At 41.3% G+C, this 24,393-nt stretch overlaps 1 protein-coding gene and 1 long non-coding RNA gene across 8 annotated transcripts in view; one reads left to right on the top strand and one right to left on the bottom strand.

Annotated features, from left to right (window-relative positions):
• HIVEP1 (HIVEP zinc finger 1) overlaps positions 1–18,677 on the top strand; it is a 143,246-nt gene extending 124,569 nt beyond the window's left edge. For all 7 annotated transcript variants that reach the window (XM_067751996.1, XM_067751998.1, XM_067751997.1 and 4 more), the window contains 2 exons: positions 14,823–15,334; positions 16,924–18,677. In XM_067751996.1, coding sequence (XP_067608097.1) covers positions 14,823–15,334; positions 16,924–18,102 — 1,691 coding nt within the window. In that variant the 3' untranslated portion in view covers positions 18,103–18,677. The remainder of the gene's footprint in view (positions 1–14,822; positions 15,335–16,923) is intronic.
• Positions 740–17,975, bottom strand: LOC137231562 (uncharacterized). Its single transcript, XR_010946657.1, has 5 exons — positions 17,801–17,975; positions 13,165–13,285; positions 8,102–8,216; positions 2,888–2,979; positions 740–1,071 (listed from the first exon to the last, which is right to left on the bottom strand). It is a non-coding gene; the product is annotated as an uncharacterized lncRNA (long non-coding RNA).
• Positions 18,678–24,393: the final 5,716 nt, after the last annotated feature.

Genomic DNA, 24,393 nt, shown 5'->3' on the forward strand with positions numbered 1-24,393 from the left:
AAAAGAGCACCTCACCCTCTTACTGCCAGCATTACTCACGCCCCCGACCTGCTTTATTTTTCCGTATAGCACTTACAACCACTTAACAACTTACAGATGAGTGTGTGTATTTATTATCTGTTCCTTTCAACTAGAAAATAGAACATAAGGACGGCGATCTCCCTGTGGTCACTGCTGTATCGCCAGCACTTGCTGGGATTGTGGCTAGCAGCAAACCATCGATAGTAAATAGTTGTAGATTGAATGGATGACTGGAAAAAAATGACCTATAATCTGTCAGGAAATCATTCAATATTGTTGTTTTTAGACTATGATATACTAGTTTTCCATTACATTCCTTCACTACAATTCAGTGGTAGCTGTAATACAATATTTAATGCCTTTACCTATGAATAGTGTTTACATGATTTGGCCGTGGTCGATATAGGAATTTTCAAGGTGATGATGGCCACTCATTTGTTAATTTCTTATTTATTGGTTATTAGATCAGAAGACTAGAAGATATTTTAAGTTATCCTGACGATTCCATTTTTTCATCCTCAGTAATGATCTGTGCAGACTGATAAATATCTGTTCCATTTTTCAGTGGTTCCAGAGAAGAAGAGTTTATTCTCTTTGTGATTGATTATTTATTTATTTATTGGTTATTAGATCAGAAGACTATTTATTGGTTATTAGATTTATTTATTGGTTATTAGATCAGAAGACTAGAAGATATTTTTTATTTATTTATTGGTTATTAGATCAGAAGACTAGAAGATATTTTAAGTTATCCTGACGATTCCATTTTTTCATCCTCAGTAATGATCTGTGCAGACTGATAAATATCTGTTCCATTTTTCAGTGGCTCCAGAGAAGAAGAGTTTATTCTTTTTGTGATTGATTATTTATTTAGCACCGCAGCAACTGTCTAGTATGTCCACAGTCACTGCCCTCAGGAGCTCCTCGCCTGTGGCTGTGATGTTGGGACATTGGAGTGAGCTCAGACTTGGCAGGGTTCACTCCTCAAGGCTGGGATCTGGGAAGGACAGTGACGGCCTCGTCTGGAACAGAAGGATGACTAAGGGTGTCCTAGGAGAACGAAAAGAAAGGAAATATATCAAAATATAATTATGCATATATTGCTTTGTTTGAAAAAGTATTGATGAGGGGGTGGGGTAAAGGAGGGCAAGCATTCTGGACCGAGGGAGTTGTTGAGCAAAAGCCCAGAGGTTGGGAGAGGGGAATAGGGCATCAGGAGTATAAGTGGGGCAGGATGAGAGAGTTGGGCAGGGCGCTGGGGGACAGGTCCTACTATGCAGGGGAGTTTTAGCACCTTCCTTTAAGAAAGTCTGAGGGATTTTTTTTTTTTCTTGTATCATCTAAAGTAATCTAAAGCCACTACCTCTTTAGTCCCATATACATCTGACTTTTAATCTGGATTATTTTCTCAAATGTTTTTTAAACAAGCAAACAACAAATAGTAGGCTTTTAATTTGTGTCCCCAGGAATTTTCATTGCTGAGCTTTTGTTTGTTTTTTCTTTCTGCCGCTGCTGTTTTATTTTGTAGTGGGAATTTAGACAATAATGACTAAAAGAAGCATGATTTCTTTAAGTGGTTAGTCCCATTCAGCAGCAATAATAAATAATACGATAGAGCAAAAATCTTTTGGGGGGGAATTCCCTGGTGGTCCAGTGGCTAAGACTCCGTGCTCCCAGTGCAGGGGGCCCGGGTTTGATCCCTGGTCGGGGAACTAGATCCCACATGCCACAGCTAAGAGTTCGCATGCAGCAACTAAAGATCCCATGTGCTGCAACTAAGACCCGGTGCAGCTAAATAAATAATTTTTTTTAATCTTTTTCTGAAAGGGTGTTTTTATGAACAGAGTACCTCAGCGTTTCAGCATCCCTCATTCTCTACCAGATGGAGTTTACAGGTTTGGGTGGAAAGTCTGGTATGATTTTTTCCCTTGTGACACCCAATTTTGTATGTATATGTGTATAATGACTCATTTAGAAATCTTGCTCTTCATTTATTAAATTAGGGAGCATTATTTCTCCTGGAATTCATTTCTGCTGAGCAGCACCAAGGGGTAGAACTTTCCCCACAGACTAGACTATCATAAAAGATAAGGACTTGATTTTTTCCTACCTTAGTGTTTCCGGGTATGTTTTAAAACCGTGCCCTTTTCAATTCCATAAGGGTGTTGCACGAAGTAGTGGCGTGTGTTACGAAGTGTTTCATTTTACTATCAATTTAATTTTCCAAGGAAAATTACAAATTATTAGCCATATAGTAGTAGTAGAAGTAGTGACTAACTTTAAAAAAAAATAGGAGGGAGAATATTTTCAACTATCATAGTTTTAATCTTTGAGGTGTACATCTGCTCGTAGAAGGAAGCTTGGGGTCCAGAATCTGGTCAGTGCCGAGTGATCTGACATGCTGGGTTCTCTCTCCCCCTGCTTCCTCCCTGCCCGTAGGAGTTTCCTGCCTCCCTGATCACACCTGGAAGCTTCCCCCTTCTCAGGGATCAGGCTCATGGCAGCGGTTCCTTCTGAGACTTCAGCCGCCAGCTCGAGATGGCTGCCTGACAGTGTATTCCCTATTTTCCTGGCCCAACAAATGAAAATAAGTGATGAAATTGCATCGTGTAATGTAGGGTCTTTCCACACATAACTTGCTGTCTCTTCCCTTTAATGATGAACAGTTTTATCAAGTGCTTTTGTGGCATCCTAGGGTCATACTGTCATTTCTCATACTTTTAATCTAATGTAACTCTGGTGTTAAGCCCACTGCACAGTGCACTGCTAGAAACCGCACTGAGATTCCATTTGCTGCGTGTCTACGTAAAAATTCAGGAAAATGCTAAGGTTTGGCCAGCAGTTAGGTGTCACAGCAGTTTCTTACCTGCGTCCCAAAAGGTAGTGATTCCAGTGGCTCTTCCGATGCCTTTCATGTTGCCCTCACGGCTGCATTTATCCAGGGACGTGACTGATCTACTATGTGAAATACGCAAGTATGAAATTACTGAGTAAACTCTTATCAGCGGAATCTCCTTTGTCACCTAGGCTTTCCTAAACACAGTCGAAGTTTCTCACTTAATTATGCAACTAGATTACAGATGGCTACCAAATAACGGTGATTAAAGAAAAATAAGTAGCCAGGTTCAGGAGCCACGTGTCTCTTGGGAAACCAGTACACTGACACATCGTCTTGATCAATACGAAAATTTGTGACATTAAGTCTTCTCTAGATACTGAATAAAATCCTTAAGTAGTTTTGATAGCCACCTTCATATTTCACATTGACAGCAGGGCAGTTCTGTCAGAAGTGGAGTCCTGCAGCACCTTAGGAAGGACTATTCAATTCAGCACACTTATATGAAAGTCACATATACCTAAACAGCCAGTGCTAACAGGATATGCAAGAACTTGTTCCAGATATTTACACCTTGATTATCTCAGACATCTGGGAAATGGGGTAAACATTTTAAGGAAAAGAACCCCACAAGGATATTATTTGGGCACCCTGATTCTAAATGCCAGGCTTTGCAGAATAGCAACCAGAAACCTAAGGATAGTGTTTCTAAGGTTTAGAGGAAAGATTAGGGGGCTTGGTCGTTTGATCTTTTCTGTAGCACATACATAATCATCAAGAAATATCATCTCTGAGCTTTCATTTATTCAACAAAATTTGTTAAAGGCTCTCCAAAGGCCAGTGTTACTACAGAGTATCCCACCATATTTATTTTTGAAAACTCATTACCATTCGGTAATGTCTCGGTCAGCTTCTGGTTTTCTGGGAAAAGTCCCAAGTCTTTTTGTTCTATGTTCATATTTAATTTTTCCTTAATATCTGCCTTGTTTTGTTTATTTTCATCAAAGGTTTACTGTATATTTATTTCTACTTATCTACAGTATTTCTTTTCCTGGTATTATCTTCAATCTTTTTCTTTCTTTGAATGTCCTAAACCTGTTTTCTACTCTCTACCAACTTGATACTCTGAATGTCATTCACCAGCAGAATGTGCATGTTCCCTGGTTGATAGAGTGCTTATTAAAGGTCAGCGTGAAGAAGCTGTGATGCAGGAGCAAAGACCCCTGATTTTTTGATGCTTTACTGCCCCTAGAACAGTGGGCTGTATGGCTGCCCTTTTTTTTTTTTTTTGCGGTACTCCGGCCTCTCACTGTTGTGGCCTCTCCTGTTGCGGAGCACAGGCTCCGGATGCGCAGGCTCAGCGGCCATGGCTCACGGGCCTAGCCGCTCCGCGGCATGTGGGATCTTCCCGGACCAGGGCACGAACCCGTGTCCCCTGCATCGGCCGGCGGACTCTCAACCACTGCGCCACCAGGGAAGCCCTGCCCATTTTATCCTTCAGCAGATGAATTCTTGTTCCAATTTTCAAATGGAGTAAATTTAGAGATGTTGGGAAACATTTATTTTGAATTAAGCAGAGGGGACTATAAATTTATCTAAGGCAGCCATTAAAATTTGGACATTTGACATCTCAAAGGAGTTCCCGTGTAGTTTAAAACTAGCAACTCAAGCTGTAGTTATAGTAGGTGTTCCTGAAAAGTCTAATCCCTCCAGCCAGCTGCACGTGTCCCTGTATTCTTGCCGTGCAAAACGATACAGTCTCAGGAATTGCGTTCCTGTGTTCTTGGGGTATTAGTAAGTACTTTTTCTTTTTCACCTTTTGTGTCAAAAACCATGCTACTGGCTATTTGCTTTTCATGTCCTTGATCCGAAGAATGTTTTTGTCAACAGACTGCTCGGAATGTTAACATGTGCCCTCCACTGCCAGACTGGGAGAACCATTCAGTGTGGCAAGGTGCAACTGGAAACACTGTTCCCGCTGGAGGTTAAGTACTTAGGACGATGCGTGTAAGAGGATGGCATTAGATCACAGGATTTAAAACCTGTATCACGTTTACCCTTAAAATAAATTTAATGAATTTTTCTAAATGAAGTGCTTTCAAAATGAAACCTGTAGAATATGTTTTTGTCACTGGGATGTTTACAGAAAACATTATTAGTTCTTTTAAGAGAAACTTCCACGCACAATAAGAAACCATGATAGGTCTTGAGACTTACAGTTAAAGAAGTGTGTATGTCGTTAATGAACAGTGCAGATACCACTGCCTTTTGGTTTACTGCCTAAAGTTAACAAACGTTAAACCCTGGCTCATTATGTTGTTAAGATGAAAACATAGTTTAATAAAAAAACCCAAACAAAAACCCACTACTGCAGTAGTTGCATGCTTTAAAAGACTTTTTCCCCAGGTTTCCCTTGTTTGTCTGGATTTCAGAGTAATTTTTCTAAACATGAGGAAAACAAAAGCAGACCAATTACAGCAGTAGCAGAATGTTGAAGAGGGAGGTGCTGCTGACCTCCCAGGGGAGCCTGTCTGAGGGAAGCCCCTCCTGGCTCAGCCAGCAGGGGTCACTGTTGGGCAGCGATGGGAGGGCAGCCTGGGGTTCATCCAACTGAAATCAGATTTTGAAACACATCTTCAGGGAAGTGGTTTGACATAAATTACTTTTGAAAAACAATATTGCTGCATTGTTTACCTTCTTTTTCCCTCATGAATTTAAATTCACAGAAAATAGAAGAATTAATTTTACACATATGTAAAATTGTACTGAGTAGTAGAAATTTTATTTGTAATGAGTTGGGAATGTCTCTAGGAGGACAGAAATTAAATAGAAATTTTATAGGCCATTTATTTATGAATTTGTTCTGCAAGTATGGGTTCCTTATGCCTGTTCTAGGGTCCTTGGGGGATGCAGAGGGGTGAGCTACAGCCCTCCCCCTGCTGGAACAGTACAGTCTACATGGTACAAAGCAAGGAAGGAACAGTTGTCATAGAGTATCTTACTGGAGTAATGACAAGACTCCTAAATACAAAAAAAAAAAACCTGTTTCCAAATTCTGACTTTGATGCTTTCCAGCTGTATTTAAGTCTCTTAACTTCCTGTGTAAAATGAGTTTGGTATCAGCTCTGTCACGAGTGGCTGTTAGGTTTAAACATAACGAGTAAAATGTGGGCAAACTTTTTCTGTAAAGGGCCTGATAATCAGTATTTTAGGCTTTGTGGGCCGCACAGTCTCTGGCATGACAACTAAACTTTGTGAGTGTGGCAGGAAAGCTGCCATAGACAGTATGTAAATGATGGGCCTGGCTGTGTTCCAGTAAAACTTTATTTAAAAGAACAGGCGGGAGCCGCGTGAGGCCAGCAACTATGGTTTGGCAGCCCCTGATACAATAGGAACTCAGTGTAGTATGCCGTCGTAGTTACTATGCTCAGTAACAGGCTGTAGCAAAACAAGCAGTATCACAGAGTGCAAAATGGCAGGTTCTGGAGGAGTTAACACGTCTGTGTTCTTGACCTCGCTGACTTGTCCTGGGCAGGTCACTTTTCCTTTCTGGGTCTTCTACCCTGCACAACTTCTGACCGGATAGCAACAGTCTTCGCTGGGGGTAGGGGTTAAGGGGACAGGGCAGTAATCGAAAGGACTTTTCTTAGCACGCATCCAGAGAGCAGAGGTGTCTGGGCTTTGTTTCGGTGCTGTGCATCTTTAAAAGATGCCATTGTCTTCGGTTCATTTACGTTATCCACTGTATCTTGTTCCGGTCACCCTAGAATATCCACCCTGTTTAACAAATATGTAATGACCCCAAATTCATTTTCAGGTTCCCAAACTTTGACAGGGGTCTTCCCCTTCAGGAGTTTTACGACCCAGTGCACGTAGAGAGAGAAACATTATTCAGTCCTTATCTTGGGGAAGGAAAACTACAGAAAGAAATCCCAGCTCTTCTCAAGTCCTCTGTGAGCCGTAGGCATGTGGCTCTGTCCAGGGAGAAAGAAAGGTCCAGGGACACCAGCCTGTACGTCTTCCCACCCATAATACTTCAAACCTTGATCTGAAGTATGGGACGATCAAGGCCAAAGAACATTGAAATGGAGCCAAGTAGTTTTACCCCCTTCCCCACTAAAAAGCGTATGGTGTTCTTTATAAATCCTTCTCATACACTGCATACACTGAAATTTTGTATCTATATGTAAAATTAAAAACTTTAAAGATTTATAGTATAACTAATTATTCTTAAACTTCCATACTTACTGTAAAATACAGTGTATTTGTTGTGAAATTAAAAAGGTTATTAGTTTACATTTTCCTTGGGGATTGTATTTTATATGTTCTGCTCTTCAAAATGAAATAATTACTTGAAGCTTTTAATGTCTGTACCTGTAAATATTCAACTCACTCATGCATATTTATAAGCTAGGTTATTGACGGTAGTTCATTGTTGACCTTCTTTCAGATCATTCTGTGGTTAGGTTTTTATAATATGACATCTGAATGTGGAGACCTGGGTTTAAATCTTGGCTCTGACACTTCTGAGCTGTGGGCTTCACACTTTAAAATAATTAACTGCTTTTTAAATTTTTTTTAAATCATTGTCTGATAAAAAGTCAGGGCCTTAATTAGTCCTTGTTTTAGTTATGATCAGATAGCACTGGTCTGTCTGTAGTACTAAGCTGGGTTCTCTCGCAGTCTCGATGGCTAGAACCGGAGTAGAGGCATTCAGGCATCATACGGACAACTGAATAAGAACTGCAAAAATAGGTACAAGATACAAGGTAAGAATAGTGTTAGGTGCCAGATATTTAAAGAGCGTGTGTGTGTGTGCGTGTGTGTGTGTGTTAGGATGTATTTTGGAGAAATTACCTGTGCCTTTAAATTAAACAAGAGAAGTGTTGGAATTTGTTTCAATTAATAGTTTCCTATTAAATAATGGGAAAGAAAAAAATTGCTTGTCAGAAAGAGAAGTCTTGATGAGTATAATAAGAACAGCAGGGAGATGGAGATTGTGCAGGCTTATCTGAATGAGACAGAATATTGGTGTCAGTAGAGTAAAATAAAGGTCCTGGAGCATTGGCAAATAGGTTTTTCCTTAATGTCATTTTTTTAAGATTATTTTGGTCTTTGTAGAAAGTCGAAAAACTAGTAGAGAGAGTTCTTGTATATTCTTTACCCAGCCTCCCCTGTGCTAGCATCTTACATAACCAAGAACATTTGTCAGCTCAGGATTGCTAACTAAAGCATAGGACTTACCAGTTTTTCCCCTGATGTCCTTTTCCTGTCCCAGGCTCCCCTTCAGGATCCCACATCACACTTAGTCGTCGTGGCTCCTCCACCGTGCCCCTCAGTCTTTCCTGTCTTTCATGACCTTGACATTTATAGAGAGTCCTGATCAGTTTTTCTGTAGACTGTTCTCAATTTGGGGTTTTCTGATATATGCTCACAGCTGGATTGAGGGTATACATTATTGGGGAGGCGCCATAGGGTGGTTATGCTTTTCTTAGTGCATCATATCGGGGGTACAGCATGTCAGTGTGTATTACTGGTCACGTTAACCTTCTTTACTCGGCTAAGGTGATGTCTGCCAGGACTAGCTACTGTAAACTTACTGTTGTTCCCTTATAAATATTACATATTTGCGGAGATACTTTAAAACTCTGCAGATATCCTGTTTATGCACTGAGGGATCTTGCCTGTGGTAAGTATTGCTGTGGGGTTCTAATTTATCAGTTAGAATTTTTCTGCAAGGAAAAGGTACCATTTCTCCATTAGTTCATTCATCCGTTCATTCATTTACATCAGTATGGACTCAAGGTTATGTATTTTATTCTTTGGGTTATAATCCAGTTATTTATTGTGCAGCTCAAGTTCTCATTGACCATTGAGAGCTCTTTGAGGTCCGTTCCTATGCCCTTTCAACATCCTGCTTCTTTTTTTTCTTTAAGTGGTTCCTTACTTTTTTTTTTAATTTTTATTTTATTTATTCATTTATTTTTGGCTGCGTTGGGTCTTTGTTGCTGCGCCCGGGCTTTCTCTAGTTGTGGTGAGCGGGGGCTACTCTTCGTTGCGGTGCGCAGGCTTCTCATTGCAGTGGCTTCTCTTGTTGTGGAGCACAGGCTCTAGGCGTGTGGGCTCCAGTAGTTGTGGCATGTGGGCTCAGCAGTTGTGGCTTGTATGCTCTAGAGCACAGGCTCAGTAGTTGTGGCGTATGGGCTTAGTTGCTCCTAGGCATGTGGGATCTTCCTGGACCAGGGCTTGAACCCATGTCTCCTGCATTGGCAGGCGGATTCTTAACCACTGCGCCACCAGGGAATCCCAGTTCCTTACTTTTTGACACCCAAGATGTTCCAGCCATGGAGTTCACTATTTCCCCAGGGACCCCTGGTTCACGTTACTGGAGAATGGTATTTAGGAACCAAGATCTAGCCGCTAGGTGGTGTGTTTCTGGCTACTAACCTGTCACTGCTTCTAGCCCCTCTCGTTGGATAGAGCTGGGAAATATGCATATTTATGCTAACTCGTACATATACGTACATCTGTGTTTATTTCTGTATCTGTGTATGTGTACGCGCGCACACACGCACACGCACACACACACACAAACGAGAACATGAGTCCATACTGATAATTCCAGTTCCAGTCCAGTCCCACAGAGTTTATTTTAGCCTGCTCCACTTCCTTTTTTTTTCTTTCACCAACAGTGAGAAACCTTCTCATCTACAGTATGTTCACTTATTTGTTCAACTCTAGCATACCAATAAACTAGTTCCAGAAATGCTGACCCACCTGTGAAAAACAGGTTTACAATCACAGCGTAGTGTTTGTATGCAGCTCTTTTTGTCTTTAGCCTTCACATTGTCTGGTCAGAGCCCCCTTTGCCGGGGTTACCTAGGTCATGGTTGTGGAGTTCATTTGTACTCAGCCATCCGTCTCAGCTTGCGTTTCATCTTAGATTTCCACCACATCCTGGTTAGTTGTGTTTGTATTTACACACCCTACAATTCACCTTAGGGTGCACAGTTCTGTGGTTTTCGACAAATGTGTACAATCGTGTGTCCAGCCCCACAGTTCCACAGAGAACAGTTCCATCGCCCCAAAATTCCTCTGCGCCACTTCTGTATAGACACCTCCCCTCTGCATCCAACAGCCCCTAGCAGCCACTGATCTCTTTTCCTCCCTGTATTCGTACGTTTTCCAGAGTGTCATAAGAAAGGAATCAGAATAAGGAGCTTTGGGGGTCTGGTTTCTCTCACTTAGCAGAATACATGTGAATTTGTCCATGTTTTTGTGGGTGTCAGTAGTTCATTCCTCTCTATTGCTGAGTAGTATTCCGTCGTATTGATGTGCTATAGCTTCGCAGCCACTGGCCACTTGAAAGATGCCTCTGTTATTTCCTTCCTGCTCCTTGCTTTCGGTTTAGTTTGATTGTCTTTTTCTAATTTCTAAAGCTGAGAACTTAGATTATTTATCTGAGACCTTTCTTCTTTTCTAATAGAAGTGTTGGATACAATAAATTTCCCACTAACCACTGCTTTAGCTGCATCCCACGAATTTTGAATGTTATATTTTGGGTTTTATCCAGTTACATTTCTAGCTAAAATATTTCGAACTTTTCTTTGAGGCTTTCATTTCTGACTCATGGATTGTTTAGAAATGTGTTATTTAATTCTGAAATATTGGGGGATTGTTCAGATATCTTCCAGTAACTGATTTCTAGGTTATTCTGTTTTCAAGCAAAAACGTAAGTATGATTTCTATTCATTGAAATGTGTCGAGGTTGGCTTTGCAGCTCAGAATATACACATGGGTGAATGTTCCACGTACGCTTAGAAGGAAAGCACATTCTGCTCTTTGGGTGGAACATAACTGTTAACTAGGTCTAGGCGGTTGACAGTATTTTTCAAGTCTTCCGTGTTCCTACTGATTTTCTGTATGCTTGTTCCATCCGTTACTGGGTAGAGTGTTGAAGTCTTCAGCTGCAGTTGTGGACTTGGTTATTGCTTTTTTGTTTTGGCCTCATTTAGTCTGAAGCTCTGGTTTCATTGGTACACATTTAGGATTGTTGTATGTTTGTGGAAAGGTAACCCTTTGATCATTATGTAATGTTCCTGTTCATCCTTGATAATATTCCTTGCTTTGATGTCTGCTTTGTCTGATATTAGCATGTAGTTTTTTCAGCTGTATTTTAGTTAATTTTTAAAGGTATATCTTTCTACAAACTTTACTTTCTATTATGTCTTTATATTTAAAATGGATTTCTCATCCATAATATATACTTGGGACTTGCTTTTTTACCCAGTCTAGCAGTCTCTCTCTTTAAATTCATGTGTTAGACCCTTCCTTTTATTTTTATTTTTCATGTAGTTGGAATAAAATCTATCATCGTGCCAGCTGTTTCCTATTTGCTTCATTTTTTCCTTCTTCTTATGCCTTAATTAAGCATTTTTCTGGTTCTGTTTTTCTCCTCTGTTGACTTATTTGTGTCTTTTAAGAAAATTTAGTCATCTGCCTTCAAATAATATTCCATTACTTTACATGTAGTGTAAAGACTTTATATAGCAGTGTGTTCACAATTCCTCCTTTTCATCCTTTGTGCTATTATTGTTATACCATTTACATTTACACATGCTCTAAACATATAGCACATTTTTACTACTGTAGACATTAAATTATCTTTTAGAACAAGCAATTAAAAATTTTTTTAAATTTTATCTTCATTTATTGTATTTCCATTGCTTTTCTTTTTTGGGGGTAAATATGAGTTCCCATCTGATACCATATTCCCTGTGCCTAAAGAGCTTCCTTTAACATTTATTGTCAAGTAGGTCTGCTGGCAGTGGATCTCCTCAGTTTTTGTTTTCTAAGAAAGTCTGTACTTCTCTTTCATCTTTGAAAATTATTTTCAATGAGCATAGAACATAGAATTCTGGGGTTTTTTGGTTTTGGTTTGTTTTTTTTTTTTTTCCTTTTCTTTTCTTATCATTGTTACTGTGTTTTTCATTGCTAGCATTTCTTTTTTTTTTTTTTTTTTCATAGTTTCATCTCACAGATGAAATTCCCGCTTGGTAGTATATATTGTTCACCTTTCTCGTTAGAGCCTTTAACATATTGGTCAATTATTTTAAATTCTCTGCAAGTTCTAACATCTGTATCATATCTGACTGGTTCCGATTGCTTTTCCTCTTCTGCGTATGTTTTTTCTTGCCTTTTTGTATGCCTTGTAATTTTTGTTGAAAGCTAGACATCTTGCATAAGACAGTAGAGACTAATGTAAACGGTTTTTATGCCTAGCAAGGCCCTTTGTGTGGGAGTTAGAACGTTTCTAGTCAAGAGTTGGACTGGGTTGGAGAGATTTGTTGTTGTTAAGGCTACCATCAGAGCAACAAAGCCTTCAGATTCCTATAGAGCCACTTCTTGTTTGCGGTGGGGGTTGGGTTATAAGAGAAGTGCTTGTTCCTTTCCAGTTTTAGGTGTTTCCTTTGTGCTATGCCTCAGAGAGGGTGCTCTACACATTCTGTTCTTCTCCTGGTCCTCTTCCAGCAGTATTTTGCTGTTACCTCTCATTTCAAGCTCCTTAACTTGGCATTAGGGGGTGAAGAGGAGGATGGGATGCCACCTCTGTTCTGATGCAGCCTCAGCCTTCTACGTGCACCATGTTCTCAGGTTTCTGGACTGTGGCCCTCTTGTTCTCCTTCCCTAGCTCAGCTGTTGTGGTGGACTCAGCTGGCAACCTTGTCCCTCCTTAAGGAGTAGAGTTGTGTTTTTTCTCTTATTCATTCCCTTTCCCTACTGCAGTAAGTTTTCACCAAAGTTCCCAAGGGCAGCAATGCTTGTTGCCCTCCTCTTCACAGGACAAAGTGTTTGTTCCCTAGTGGAGAGAGGGGAGAGGGACCTAGGGGGAGTTCCTTGCCCCTCCTAAATGCTGCTGCTCTCCCCCGGATCTGGACCACAATGGATACTTAGTGCTCTTTTCTGTGAGTGCTTGAATGGTGTTCATGACACAGAGCCTGCAAGAGAACGTAGCCCCAGAGGAGTCACACAGCCCTCCCAGCCCACGCTTGGCTCTAACCAGTCTGTCAACCATTTAGGTGACCTCCCCCGACCCGTGTCCTGCTGCATCTGCCCCAGATGACACAAGCATGTGTCTCCTCTCTTCCTACAGACACTGTCTCTAGAGTTTGGGCTGTTTGATTGCCTGGGACTTCAACCTTATAATGGGTTTAAGGAAAGTCATAAATTTAAAGTTAGGCCTGTTATTTAAAAAAAAAAAAAAAAAAGAAAAGAAGTAATAGCTTTTACGATAAAGCAAGTCTCACCCTAGTCAGGCTTTGCGGCAGGGTTGGCCTCTGATGAAATCAGCCCCCCTCTCCAGTAACCTGTTCCCTCTCGTCAGTCATCCGGTTTCTTCTGTTTTGTTTTGAGTTTTTTTACTTTCTCCTTTGAAAGAAAAATTTTTTCTCATATTAAAATCTCTAAAAATACATCTGATTCGGCATTCATGTGGCAAATTCAAAATATATGGGGGATGACTCTCTAATTTTAGCATTTCAGACATCAGACAAGGTATCAGAGAGGGATCTGTGAGGCAGGAGGCAGGGCATCTACCCGGAAGCCACCCATTCCACGTCCAGCATGGGCATCTGGTGGGATTCAACAGATTGGTGTTATTTTATGTATGATTTTACAGCAAAATAGTAGAACCCATAAATCAAAAGACATGAAATCACATATTAAAGGAATCTAAACGTATATGTTTTCTGTTTGAATGTTTTAATTATAAAAGTAATATATGCTTGAGATTAAACAAAACATAAAAGTTCTAGTCTGTTCTATCTCCTAGAAATAAACATCCTCAAATGTGTTGGTGTTGGTGCTGGTGCTTCAAGACTTTTCTCTAAGAACTCATCTTTGTAATATAGAAAGAGTAGTAAATTACTGTGCAAACCATTTGGAAAGCCCAGGAAATATACCTATTAATTATCTCTGCTCACGTTTTTTTCTCTTCAAAAAGAACATGTCGACGCAGGCTGTGTCACAGCTCAGCTGGGCCTGGTCTGAGGCTCAGTGACAATGAGCTGGGGTAGGGATTTTGCACTCCTCGTCCATTTAACTTTTTAAACTTTTTTAGCTTTCGAAGGGAAAGCACCTCTAATTTTGCGAGATTTTGAATAGATAAGGTTTTAAATCCAATTTCCCATGAGCTTATGAGATATCTGAAACTACTCCCTAGATTATCTTGAATATTCCTTGTTAAACATAGTCTCACATGACATTATAAGGCTGATATTAATGACTTTTAATTAATGTTCCCCTTCCTGTGAGAAGTGGGTTGAGTCATTATAGAAAAAAATGATGGGAAAATTTAGTACCTTTCTCAGTTAAAAAAAAAAAATGTACAAGGATTAAATATTACAGAATATTACTACTCAGAGGACAGTGGAAATATGCCTAAACTACTATTCAAATATAAAGGAAAATTATTCTGTTTGCAAATATGAAATACCATCATTTTTTTGGTTTTGTTTTCATTTGTTCAATAAAAGGGAGATACAAACAAGTATATAGAGAAAAAGAGCTCAGAAAAAGAGTTGCAGTGAACTCTTTGTTAATTTTCTTTATATAGTTCAGTTTTCTTTTGCAGGTTTTACGAGTATAATATTTGAGGCCCTTATTTCTGGTTTTCGTTGTGTATCACCCTCTGCCTGTCTGCTCCCGCGAGGTTCATTTCACGTTCTGCATCCCTAACAAGCCTCCCTGGCCACGCCCCACTCTGTCGGCGCCTCACACCTCTGATTCCTGCTGCACAGACTGACCTCCGCATGTCATTCTCCTCGACTAAACCGTAGCCTTTTTATGGGTAGAGCCCTTGCCTTGAACATTCCTCACAGTATTGCCAAGCTTATAAAAAAGAAAAGGTTGCATTCGACCACTTGCAAAACATTCTGTAACATACCCTCCCGGTTGTTTTTATCAGATGAAAAACAAAGATTCAGTTACGAGCGGTCTGGATATGATCTTGAAGAATCCGATGGCCCAGATGAGGACGAGAACGAGAACGAAGACGAGGATGAAGACAGCCAGGCCGAGTCGGTCCTGTCGGCAGCCCCCTCGGCCACGGCCAGCCCGCAGCGCCTTCCGGCTAGAAGCGGCCTCCAGGACTGTCGGGGTGCTGACGAGGACGTCAGGATTCCTGATTGCTTTTCTGGGGGACACACGGACCCAATGGATGTTCTCCCGAGAGCGTTGCCCACCAAGATGACCGTGCTTAGCACAGTGCAGTCGGACTACGGCGGGAAGCCGGGGTCTCCGGTTAGGACCAGGCAGCGGGCTGCGGGGGACGAGGGTGAGGCAGCCGCTCCTGGAGACTCTGCCAGGTCACCAGAGGCTGCGCCCAGGTCCCCGTGTCACCAGATGTCTGTGGACTACCCCGAATCCGAAGAGGTCCTGGGAAGTTCTGTGGCAGGAAAGGCTGTTGCTTTAACACAGGTAATAACTTGGTGGTTTTCTTTTCGTTTAACCTACTGAATATGGGGAACCTACTGACTTAAGAAATCAGTGCACTTAAATTACTCATTTACAGCTAAGGCAGTTTCTTTAACCTTATTTTTTTGTTTGATTTAAGGCCAAAGGACATTTATGTCCTTTGGATTCTTGTTAGGTATTTTAGTCAGAGTTTGTATATTGTATTATAAGTCTGTAAAAGAACCAGTATATTTACAGTATACTCATTTGTTATTATTTGGATTTTTTTTAAAAAATCTTGGAATAAAAAGTATGTGTGTGCCAACAGAGAATGTGAGTCTTGGGACCTACGTATTCCACGGCTTCCTCTGAGATGATCTTCCACTGGCATCGATGTGGTGGATTTGCACTAAATTATCTGAACATTTTGCATTTTGCCCCTGTTAGCAGGCAGCTACCAGTTTCCATGACAAAGTTAATGTGACCCAAAAAACGTATTAAGAAGTTCACTTTGCTTGAATGATCAAATTGCTGTGACAGCTTAGGAAAGCTTCCTGCCCAAGAACTAGCTCAGGGCCAGACTCAGGCCTCGGGAAAGTCACCCTCCATGTGTGCTGTGAATGATTTCCTGCTTTCACAAACCCTGGTGGGCTTGTGAGGAATCCGTTCTTCTCTCTCATTGACAGTTCTCTTACCTCTGGTATGGACTGATAATTGTAATAGGATTTATTTCTAAATGCGGCAGATTTTGGATTGCTGGGTATCACTGGAGAAAACTAAAAAGACTGTGAAAAGATTGGATTTCTGTAGCCTATCCTACATTAACATAATTTAATTAAATTACGTTCCTATTTAAGTAACATTAATTAAATTAGTATGTACATTAATGTAGTTCCATAATACGGATATATCAGGAAAAAGCTAATATTTATATGATAATCTTGGGTGGAAGGGAGGATTGGTGAGATTTATCCCTTCTACTAACATTTCATTACTCTCACATTAGTCACCTGTGCTCTAACCTTCTCTATCCCCAAATCGCTCACACACCTGCCAATGGCTGGAAATCTGGTTTCCAGTAGACATTTCATACACTTAGAATAAATGAACAAATGAAAACTGCAGACCTTTCCGTTAATGGCAGCTCTTTATTTCATAAATGGAGAGTCCTCCAGTTAATTTTCCCCCGAGTCGATACTCATAGCCAACTAATATCTCAGAATTTCTCAGTAACTCCTAATCTCTAAAATAGGGTGGAGCCGGTGGTGGCAGCAATAATAGAAACAACAACAATGGAAGAAGAATTATGGCCCCTCTCAGGGTTAATTTCAGTATAACTGAGATGATATCCAGGAAAATTGTTTGAAAAATGTAAAGTACTCTACAAAACTTGTTGCTGACCTTTGGAAAGAGATGAAGAGTGTAATAGGTTTTAAGTTGGAAATTTATTGTTTAAATCAAAATACAACTTTTAGCAAGTTTATCATTTTTATAAAATACAAGTGTACATACTTTTACCTCAGGAGGAATAGACTTTACAGGAGCTAAAGATTTTAGCTCAGTGACTAATAAGGAAGCTCTGCCATCAAGGACCGTTCCGTCTTGTCTTTTAGGGCCCGTCATCCGTGAGCCTTCCTCCGCGGGGCACTGAGCGCAGCCCTCAGCCGGCAGGGGCACCTCCTTGCACGACCTCGCCTCGGCCCGGCGCTCAGGAGCCGAAGCAGCAAGTCGCTCTCCATCCGCCTCCAGGCCTGCCTTCTCCCCAGACGCATCTGTTCAGCCACCTTCCTCTGCATTCCCAGCTACAGTCAAGGACACCGTATAATATGCTTCCGGTCGGGGGGATCCAGGCGGTCCCTGCCGGCCTCACATACTCCACGTTCGTACCCATCCAAGCTGGGCCAGTGCAACTCACGATCCCCGCTGTCAACGTCATTCACAGAACTGTGGGCACCCCCGGGGACTTGACCGCCGAAGTGTCCAGCGCTACCAGCCCCTCCGGAGTGGCTGAATTGAGCAGCGTGGTGCCCTGTATTCCCATCGGCCAAATCCGCGTGCCGGGCCTGCAGAACCCGAGTCCGCCGGCCCTGCAGCCCCTGCCGGCACTGAGCATGGAGACCGTCAACATTTTAGGCCTGGCCAGCGCGAACCTCGGCCCGCAGGTGCGCCCGCCCGGGCTCGCTCTGAACGCCGCCGTGGGGCTGCAGGTGGTGACCGCCAGCCCTTCCTCCCAGAGCGGCCCCGCCCCCCCGCCCCCCATCCCGGGCCTCCAGATCCTGAACATCGCCTTGCCCACGCTGATCCCCTCCGTCGGCCAGGTCACCGTGGACGCCCAGGGAGCCCCCGAGAGGCCCGCTCCCCCAAACAGAGCCCGGGAGGCGCCGCCCAAGCAGCCCTCGGCCGCCGCTGCGCACCCGGGCGGTGGGAGCGCGTCGCCGCAGGGCTCGCCCCGAGTTCCTCGGGAAAACGCACCGAAGGGTCTAGACCCACCTGCCCCGGCCAGAGACCACGCCAGGCGGGACGGCTCCAGTCGCCTGGACGCGGGGACGGCCGCCTCCGGGAATCACCCGAAGCCCCGGCACGAACTCCCTGCGGCTCCGGGCAAACCAGCATCCGGGCCCCCGCCGTCCGGCCGGCAGCCTCGCCCCCTGGACCGGGAGGGACCCGCGGCCCGGCCTCCGGCCCCGCCCCCGGCCCCGGCCCCGGCCCCGCCCCCGGCCCGGAGGCAGGCCGCGCAGTTCAGCGATGTGAGCAGCGACGAGGACGAGGACAGGCTCGTGATCGCAACCTAGGGGCGTTTTATTTGCGGGTTTGGGGTTTTGTTTGGGTTTTGGTTTTCTGGAATTTTTTTTTTTTTTTTTTTATAGAACACTTACAGGTTTCTTTGAAAACCCTCCTTTCCTTAAAGCACATTTTTCTGACATAAACTCATGACTAATCTTTGTGCAATCATGAACTTTTGACCAATAATCGTTGTTTTGTGTCAGCTCCAGCCATTTTTGTACATGTTGTATAGACAGTTGTGCCTTTTAGGAGTTTTATGTTTAGAGACTGTACAGATTGTTGAATATCTATATACATAAAATATATATTATATATGTATATGAAAACCAGGTAGTTATTTGTGTTTAGCAAAAAAACCTGTCAAATAAATCCAATGATTAAATTATATGTTGCACTGTTAAATATAAATTTTTATGGCTGTGGGACAGAGTTTCTGTGTATAAATTAGTACGTGAGCTCCATATTTATTGTATTCATATTAGTCTTTGAAAATGGGTCTGTCCTTCTTGCGTAAGACAGTAACTTTACACTTCAGACAGAGTTTCTGTGTTATGTTTCAGTAAAATATCGTTTACTGACTTTACCATCGCTTTAGTCGTGCTTTCTTTATGTCATGTAGGGGCCAGCAACCTACATTCGGAAGATAGCCCTAGGTTAACATTCCTTCCACACTCGCCCCCCTCCACCCGTATTTTTGAGAAATGGGGGCTTTATAGTGGTGTTACTGCTGTGTGAAACTCACTGAAATCCATTTAGCCAAGTGACCAATTTTTCCAACTTGTGAGGAGTAATTCTGTAGCTGTTAACTTATGAGGAGATTCAGTACTTGAGAACACTTTCTGTAAGTATACATAGCATACGGACAGAAATGGGCAAAGTTCCTAAGGGTGAATATGACAGCTTCTGGGAATTGTAAATTAAGTTACAAAACAGTCGTCCGGAGAGCTCGGCTTGGGTGAGGTGCATGAAACCCCGTACCTCAGGTATCACCCCAGGTCTGGGCTTGAGCCTGGCCTCTTCTTTCCCTCAGCCCTGATCGTTACACCCGGAGACCTCTGTCCAGTACCAAACTACAGGGGGTCCGGGATTTACAGAAGAACCAAATTCAGACTTCAAAATTACTTCAGTTGACTCTTTAGAAATGATTACTCCCTGTCCTGAGAGGCTTAACTTATTCAGAAAAATGGGGAGGGTACCCACAATTACCACTGCAGTGATTTGCATTATTACCTGAGCATTGTAGATGCTTCATTTGTGAAAAAAATGTTTTAATGTTGGAATTTGAATACTTAGCACGTGATTAAGGCAATGTGTTCATGTTTTTAAAGGCCTACGCTGTGAAGATTTCAGCAATATGAAGTTGGTGAGACAACAGTGCATGAGGGAAATACTCTAAGGAATTTGGAGTCCTCCTTTTAGCCAGCCCCTGCTTCAAATCTGGGACTTTGGGAAAAGTGCCTGTCATCTGGGCCTGCGGGCTCTAATCTAAATTATGATCTCTAAAATGTGCCCCACCCCAGTAGGCTGTGATAGATCAGTGATGCTTTTGATGCTTGCTTCAATTTACATTTATACTTTTCCACAGATAGTAACAAAATTCTCAAAAACAATAAAACTACGTTTTATATTCCAGGATGTATTTGAAAAGAATTCTGGACACTCTGTCATAGGAATTGTATTGCTCTAACAATAGAGTTGTTGAAAATGAGGTCCATTATCTGTCAGGTTTCTCAAAATAAGTTTTAACTTTGTGTCACACCTCTTATTACAATTTTGTTGCCTAAAGTTCTAAAGCAGAATAATAAACATATTTTTGTTTCCTAGTCACATTTTAGGTACATATGACTTCTCTAAATTCAAAAGTAATGCTAAGAATTTTGGCATTGAGGGTTTTTTTTGTTTGTTTGTTTTTTAGTTTATATAAATAGAATTTTCTTAATTTGAAGAATTCCTGTATTTAACCAAATACTAAATGTTGTGATATGCTTGGATCCTCCCTTGAAAATTTCAGAATGCCGTAACATACCATAGGCTTACTTTGTACTCTTGACTTTTTAAGATTCATCACATTGTACACATATCTTTAGTATCACTGGCTATAATGCCTTCATGTGGCTTTCAAATATTTTGCTAGCATTTGAAATATGCAGCTAACTCAGAAACATTATCAAAGTTTGTGCCATTATATTTTGAAATAGTCCCGTGAGCAAAACATAAGGGGATAATTCTGAACTGTTTCTCCAGAGTCTTCTTTTCCCAAGGAGCAAGTCATTCTCAGATATTAATGACTTACAAATAATGACTTGAATAAATTACTTACAAGTAATCCAGAGAGCTGGGAAACTACATTTGACTTTTATTTTGTTGTACTCTCATGAAAGACCCAGGTCAGTAGAGAACTAGAATGCAAGGACCCAGCAAATCTCTTTAAATTATTATCAAAACAGGTGAAACCCATAATGTGAAACAACTTCAATACCTTCTTGTATGAATCCACTGAAACCATCAGACGTGTCGGAAATAGCAAAAGAACAAAAGTTCATTTGTCTAGTTTTTACAGATTAGTACATCTGTTTTATGAATGTTTGCTATGAGTTAACATAAATCAATGGCACTAAAGTAGTTATTTTTATTCTCTAAGTTTTAGGCTACAGCAATAATTATTTCAGAATGAGATGATCAACTGATAATATTTATATGGAGATTTTGTTTCTCATCTTTTTTCATAATATAGGCATGATTTTCCTTTCACGGAAAAGGTATAAACAACACTTTTCTTATTAGTTGATCTCTGACCTGAATTTTAAATGGTGGGGCTTAACAAAGATTAGGGATCATTATTTTCCTTGGAAGACGGTCAAGATAAGTAACATTTCTTTCATGATGCGTGCTCAGGGCAAAGTACATGCTCTTCTTCACTTCTCTGTTTTTAGCATTACGTTTTAGGGTGAAGTTTGAGATCGACTTGAGATCATTTTGAGATCAACACCAGAAAGGTGACTTTCGTTGGAGTAGTTTTGTTTCCAAACCATCTATACATTCGAAACATGGGATATTAAATGTCCCTAAAATAAGAATCTTCTCCCAAACTGACTTCTCACGACTTAGGAGAATTATCTATTTAATATTCAATAAAGGTTATTGTATATATATATAATATATTTAATATATAATATGAATATGTATTTTAATGACAGTAACTCCTTGCTGTCATAACTCCCCAAAGATATGCAGTGAATAAATTTAAAGCAAGAATAGTAAAATATTTTTCTCTACAGATTGTATCATCTGAAAATCATGAGGCTGTTACGTATATTGGTTTCATCTAGAACCGTGCATACATAAGATTCTGTGCAAGGCAGTGTAGGCATGAGTTAAAGCAGAGGTACCTGCCCTCAGGTGTTCCCTCTTCTCTGAATCAGGAGTGGATTTGAAGAAGACTCAGGCATCCAAAACCCAGGAATAGTTTAAGTATAAACCAACTCCATTACTATGCAAGATACAAAAGGAATTAGAAAGCACACTTTCTACCCTAGAGGAGCAGGCCTTCTTAAGATTTAGGCCATAGAAACTGGAGGATAATACTAGACCACATACATCTCAGAAACCACAGACTATAAACATTTCGAAAGGTAGAAAAGTTATTGCCTTAATAATTAAAGAATGAACTGTGTATGTTGGGGATTGCTGTCTTTTTGAAGGAGATGATGTAGGATTTGGGACTCTAGAACAGAGATGATGCCAAACAGCAGAACAATAGAGTAATGAAGGTGGAGGTGAATATGTTATTTAAAATTATGCCCGGGAACTGGTCTAAGTGGAAGAGAGAGGATCCATTCAGACTTTCAACAAATATTTATTTAGCACCAACGAGGTAGGAAGCACTTTGGAGATGCTAATTTAATGCAAGTTAAATGGTGTTTACCCTCAGGAAGCTTATGTTCTAGTGGAGGAGCACAACCAGGCACAAAGTACCGTATCATAAGGGGCATAAAAGTGCTACAACCAAGAGCAGGAGGTGAGCACAGAGGGGAGAGCTCGGGGCTGAGTAGATCCGGGGATGCTTATGGAACAGGTGACATTACTCTTGACCTTGAAGTGGCTTTGCTAAGGTGAAAAATAGAAGGGAAAGGGACTCCAGACAGAAGGGTTGTGGAAGGGGACCAATATTCATCCTTACTATGTGTCATTTGTAATGTCATCAATGCTCCAGGCGGGTGTTATTCTCCCATTTTAGAGACAAGGAGGCTGCATCTCACAATGTTATGAAACTTGGTCTTGCAGGTGCTGGAGCTGGTACTCGAATCCAGGATTGTACGCACAACAGCATTACACACAAGGAAAGGTGCAAGAAGCTTAAAGGAGTATGGAGACAAAGGGAATAGACAACATTATTGGGGCTTAGCACAGCATGTAACTAAGCCATGATAACATTATAGAGAACAAGGGCTGAATTTAAAGATGATTAGAAAGGCAGGGGCTCTTCATGTGAAAAGGGCACTCAGTGGGTCAGAGTTGGTGGGAAGGGAGTGCCATATCATTAATGTGCTGAGAATTTATGGGGGGTGGGGAAATAGGACAGCAAAAGTGAAGAGGAAAGGGGAGTAATGCAGCGACCGTGAAAAGCAAATACGTTATCCATTGCCACGCTGGCCACAGTATCTCTTTAATTGGTGAACTCAATATATTATAGGAGACATTTGTTGATGATCCAAATAAATAAGGACCAGCATCCAAGAAGACTGGACTTACTGGAGAGATGACATGAGCAGATGCTCTGCCACTTGTGTTGAAAAATTAAACTGTATCTTTAAATGTTGCCGTTTCCTTTATACAAAGTTCAGCACATGCCATCCTCACCCCCTCCCCAAAGCATCACTTTGGAGATATTAGAAATACAATACTTAGACCCAGGTAAAAAGCATCCACACTCTATACCCTCATGAACAGAGCATCATGGGAGTATCCTTTCTGACGGGGATTTCTGGACTCCAAGCTTGAACAAGATAGAGACAAATGAGTGCATTTCCAGGCCACCAAGTCCTGGAGGCAGAACAGCCCAGATGGTTCACCCTGATGGTTCAGCCACGAAGTCACATCAGGAGAGTCCCAGCAGCAGAAATATAAGGAATAATTGTAGTAACTAATAATAAGAAAGTTACCTTTTCTTTCAGTAAGGGAGAGAGTTTGGGGATTATCAAAAAAGAAGTCAGACTACTAGGGAAATCCTGTGTCTCCCTTAATTTTTGTGTAAAACCAGGATTAACCTCACAGCAAGCAGCTAGTGGGCATTCAGGGCTCACAAACTAAAACTCATTTGCATAAGAACCAGGAATAAATATTAGGAACATAGTTATCGTCAAGGGAGACTGCAAGATTAAAAATTCTAGTATTATTCACAGCAATCCTTTAAGATATAGCAGGATCGACCAGGGAGGAAACGTGTAAGTGTTCTTCCCTCCAGTTTATTCTGAAGCCAGTTCTGAAAGAGCACGACTTCCAAGAGCTCGGGTGCTGGGGACCAGATGTACTCTGGCAAAGCACAGAGGCAGCTAAGAAGAGCCCAAGAGTCTGACCAGTCAGTGATCCGCCCACATTTTAACATCAGGGAGAAAGACCAAGCCGATGTTTCTGTCAAAGTCATGGATCAAGTGTGGCTTAGTTTGTAGTTTGAGTCTTTTCTAAATTAAAAGTCCCCCTGAAAAATAACAAAAGTTTTCTTATTGCCTTGCTTTTGTTGTCTGAGAAGTTAGGGCTCTCTTATTCCATAATGCTTGAGGGTTACATTAGAAAATAAGGATTTATTTCAGGGCGCTGAAGAATTATTCTCTTGAGGCACTTGATTGTGGCAGAGGTGGGGAGTGCATGTTGGGGAAATGATGGAAGAACGGAAGTTAAAGATCTAGGAAGTTTAAAATTTTATTCCCCCCTCCCACACTCAGGTGATACACCTAATTCTGAGAAGACGTAATGAATTCAGGTAATTATGATGAAACCTCAAATGAAATGTGAAAATCTCCTGGTTTAACAGGATATGATAAATTAGTTTTCAAAATTAGGTAAATTTTCTTTAAAGGTATTCGTATAGATTTAAGTTTTGAGATTATACACAGTTATGCTCCATTGACACCATAATGGTATTTTATGGGTAAATCGCATTATATATAACGCAGTATTTCTAATTTTAACAATTGCAAAGAATACCATATTATGTTATCCGCATTTTATGTTTGAGAAAATGTCTCAGGGTCACAAAGCTAGTTAAGTAGTGACGCTGTGATTTAGAACTAGGTCTGTTT

Source organism: Pseudorca crassidens, chromosome 10 (genome assembly GCF_039906515.1).
Source record: "Pseudorca crassidens isolate mPseCra1 chromosome 10, mPseCra1.hap1, whole genome shotgun sequence".
Taxonomy (NCBI): domain Eukaryota; kingdom Metazoa; phylum Chordata; class Mammalia; order Artiodactyla; family Delphinidae; genus Pseudorca; species Pseudorca crassidens.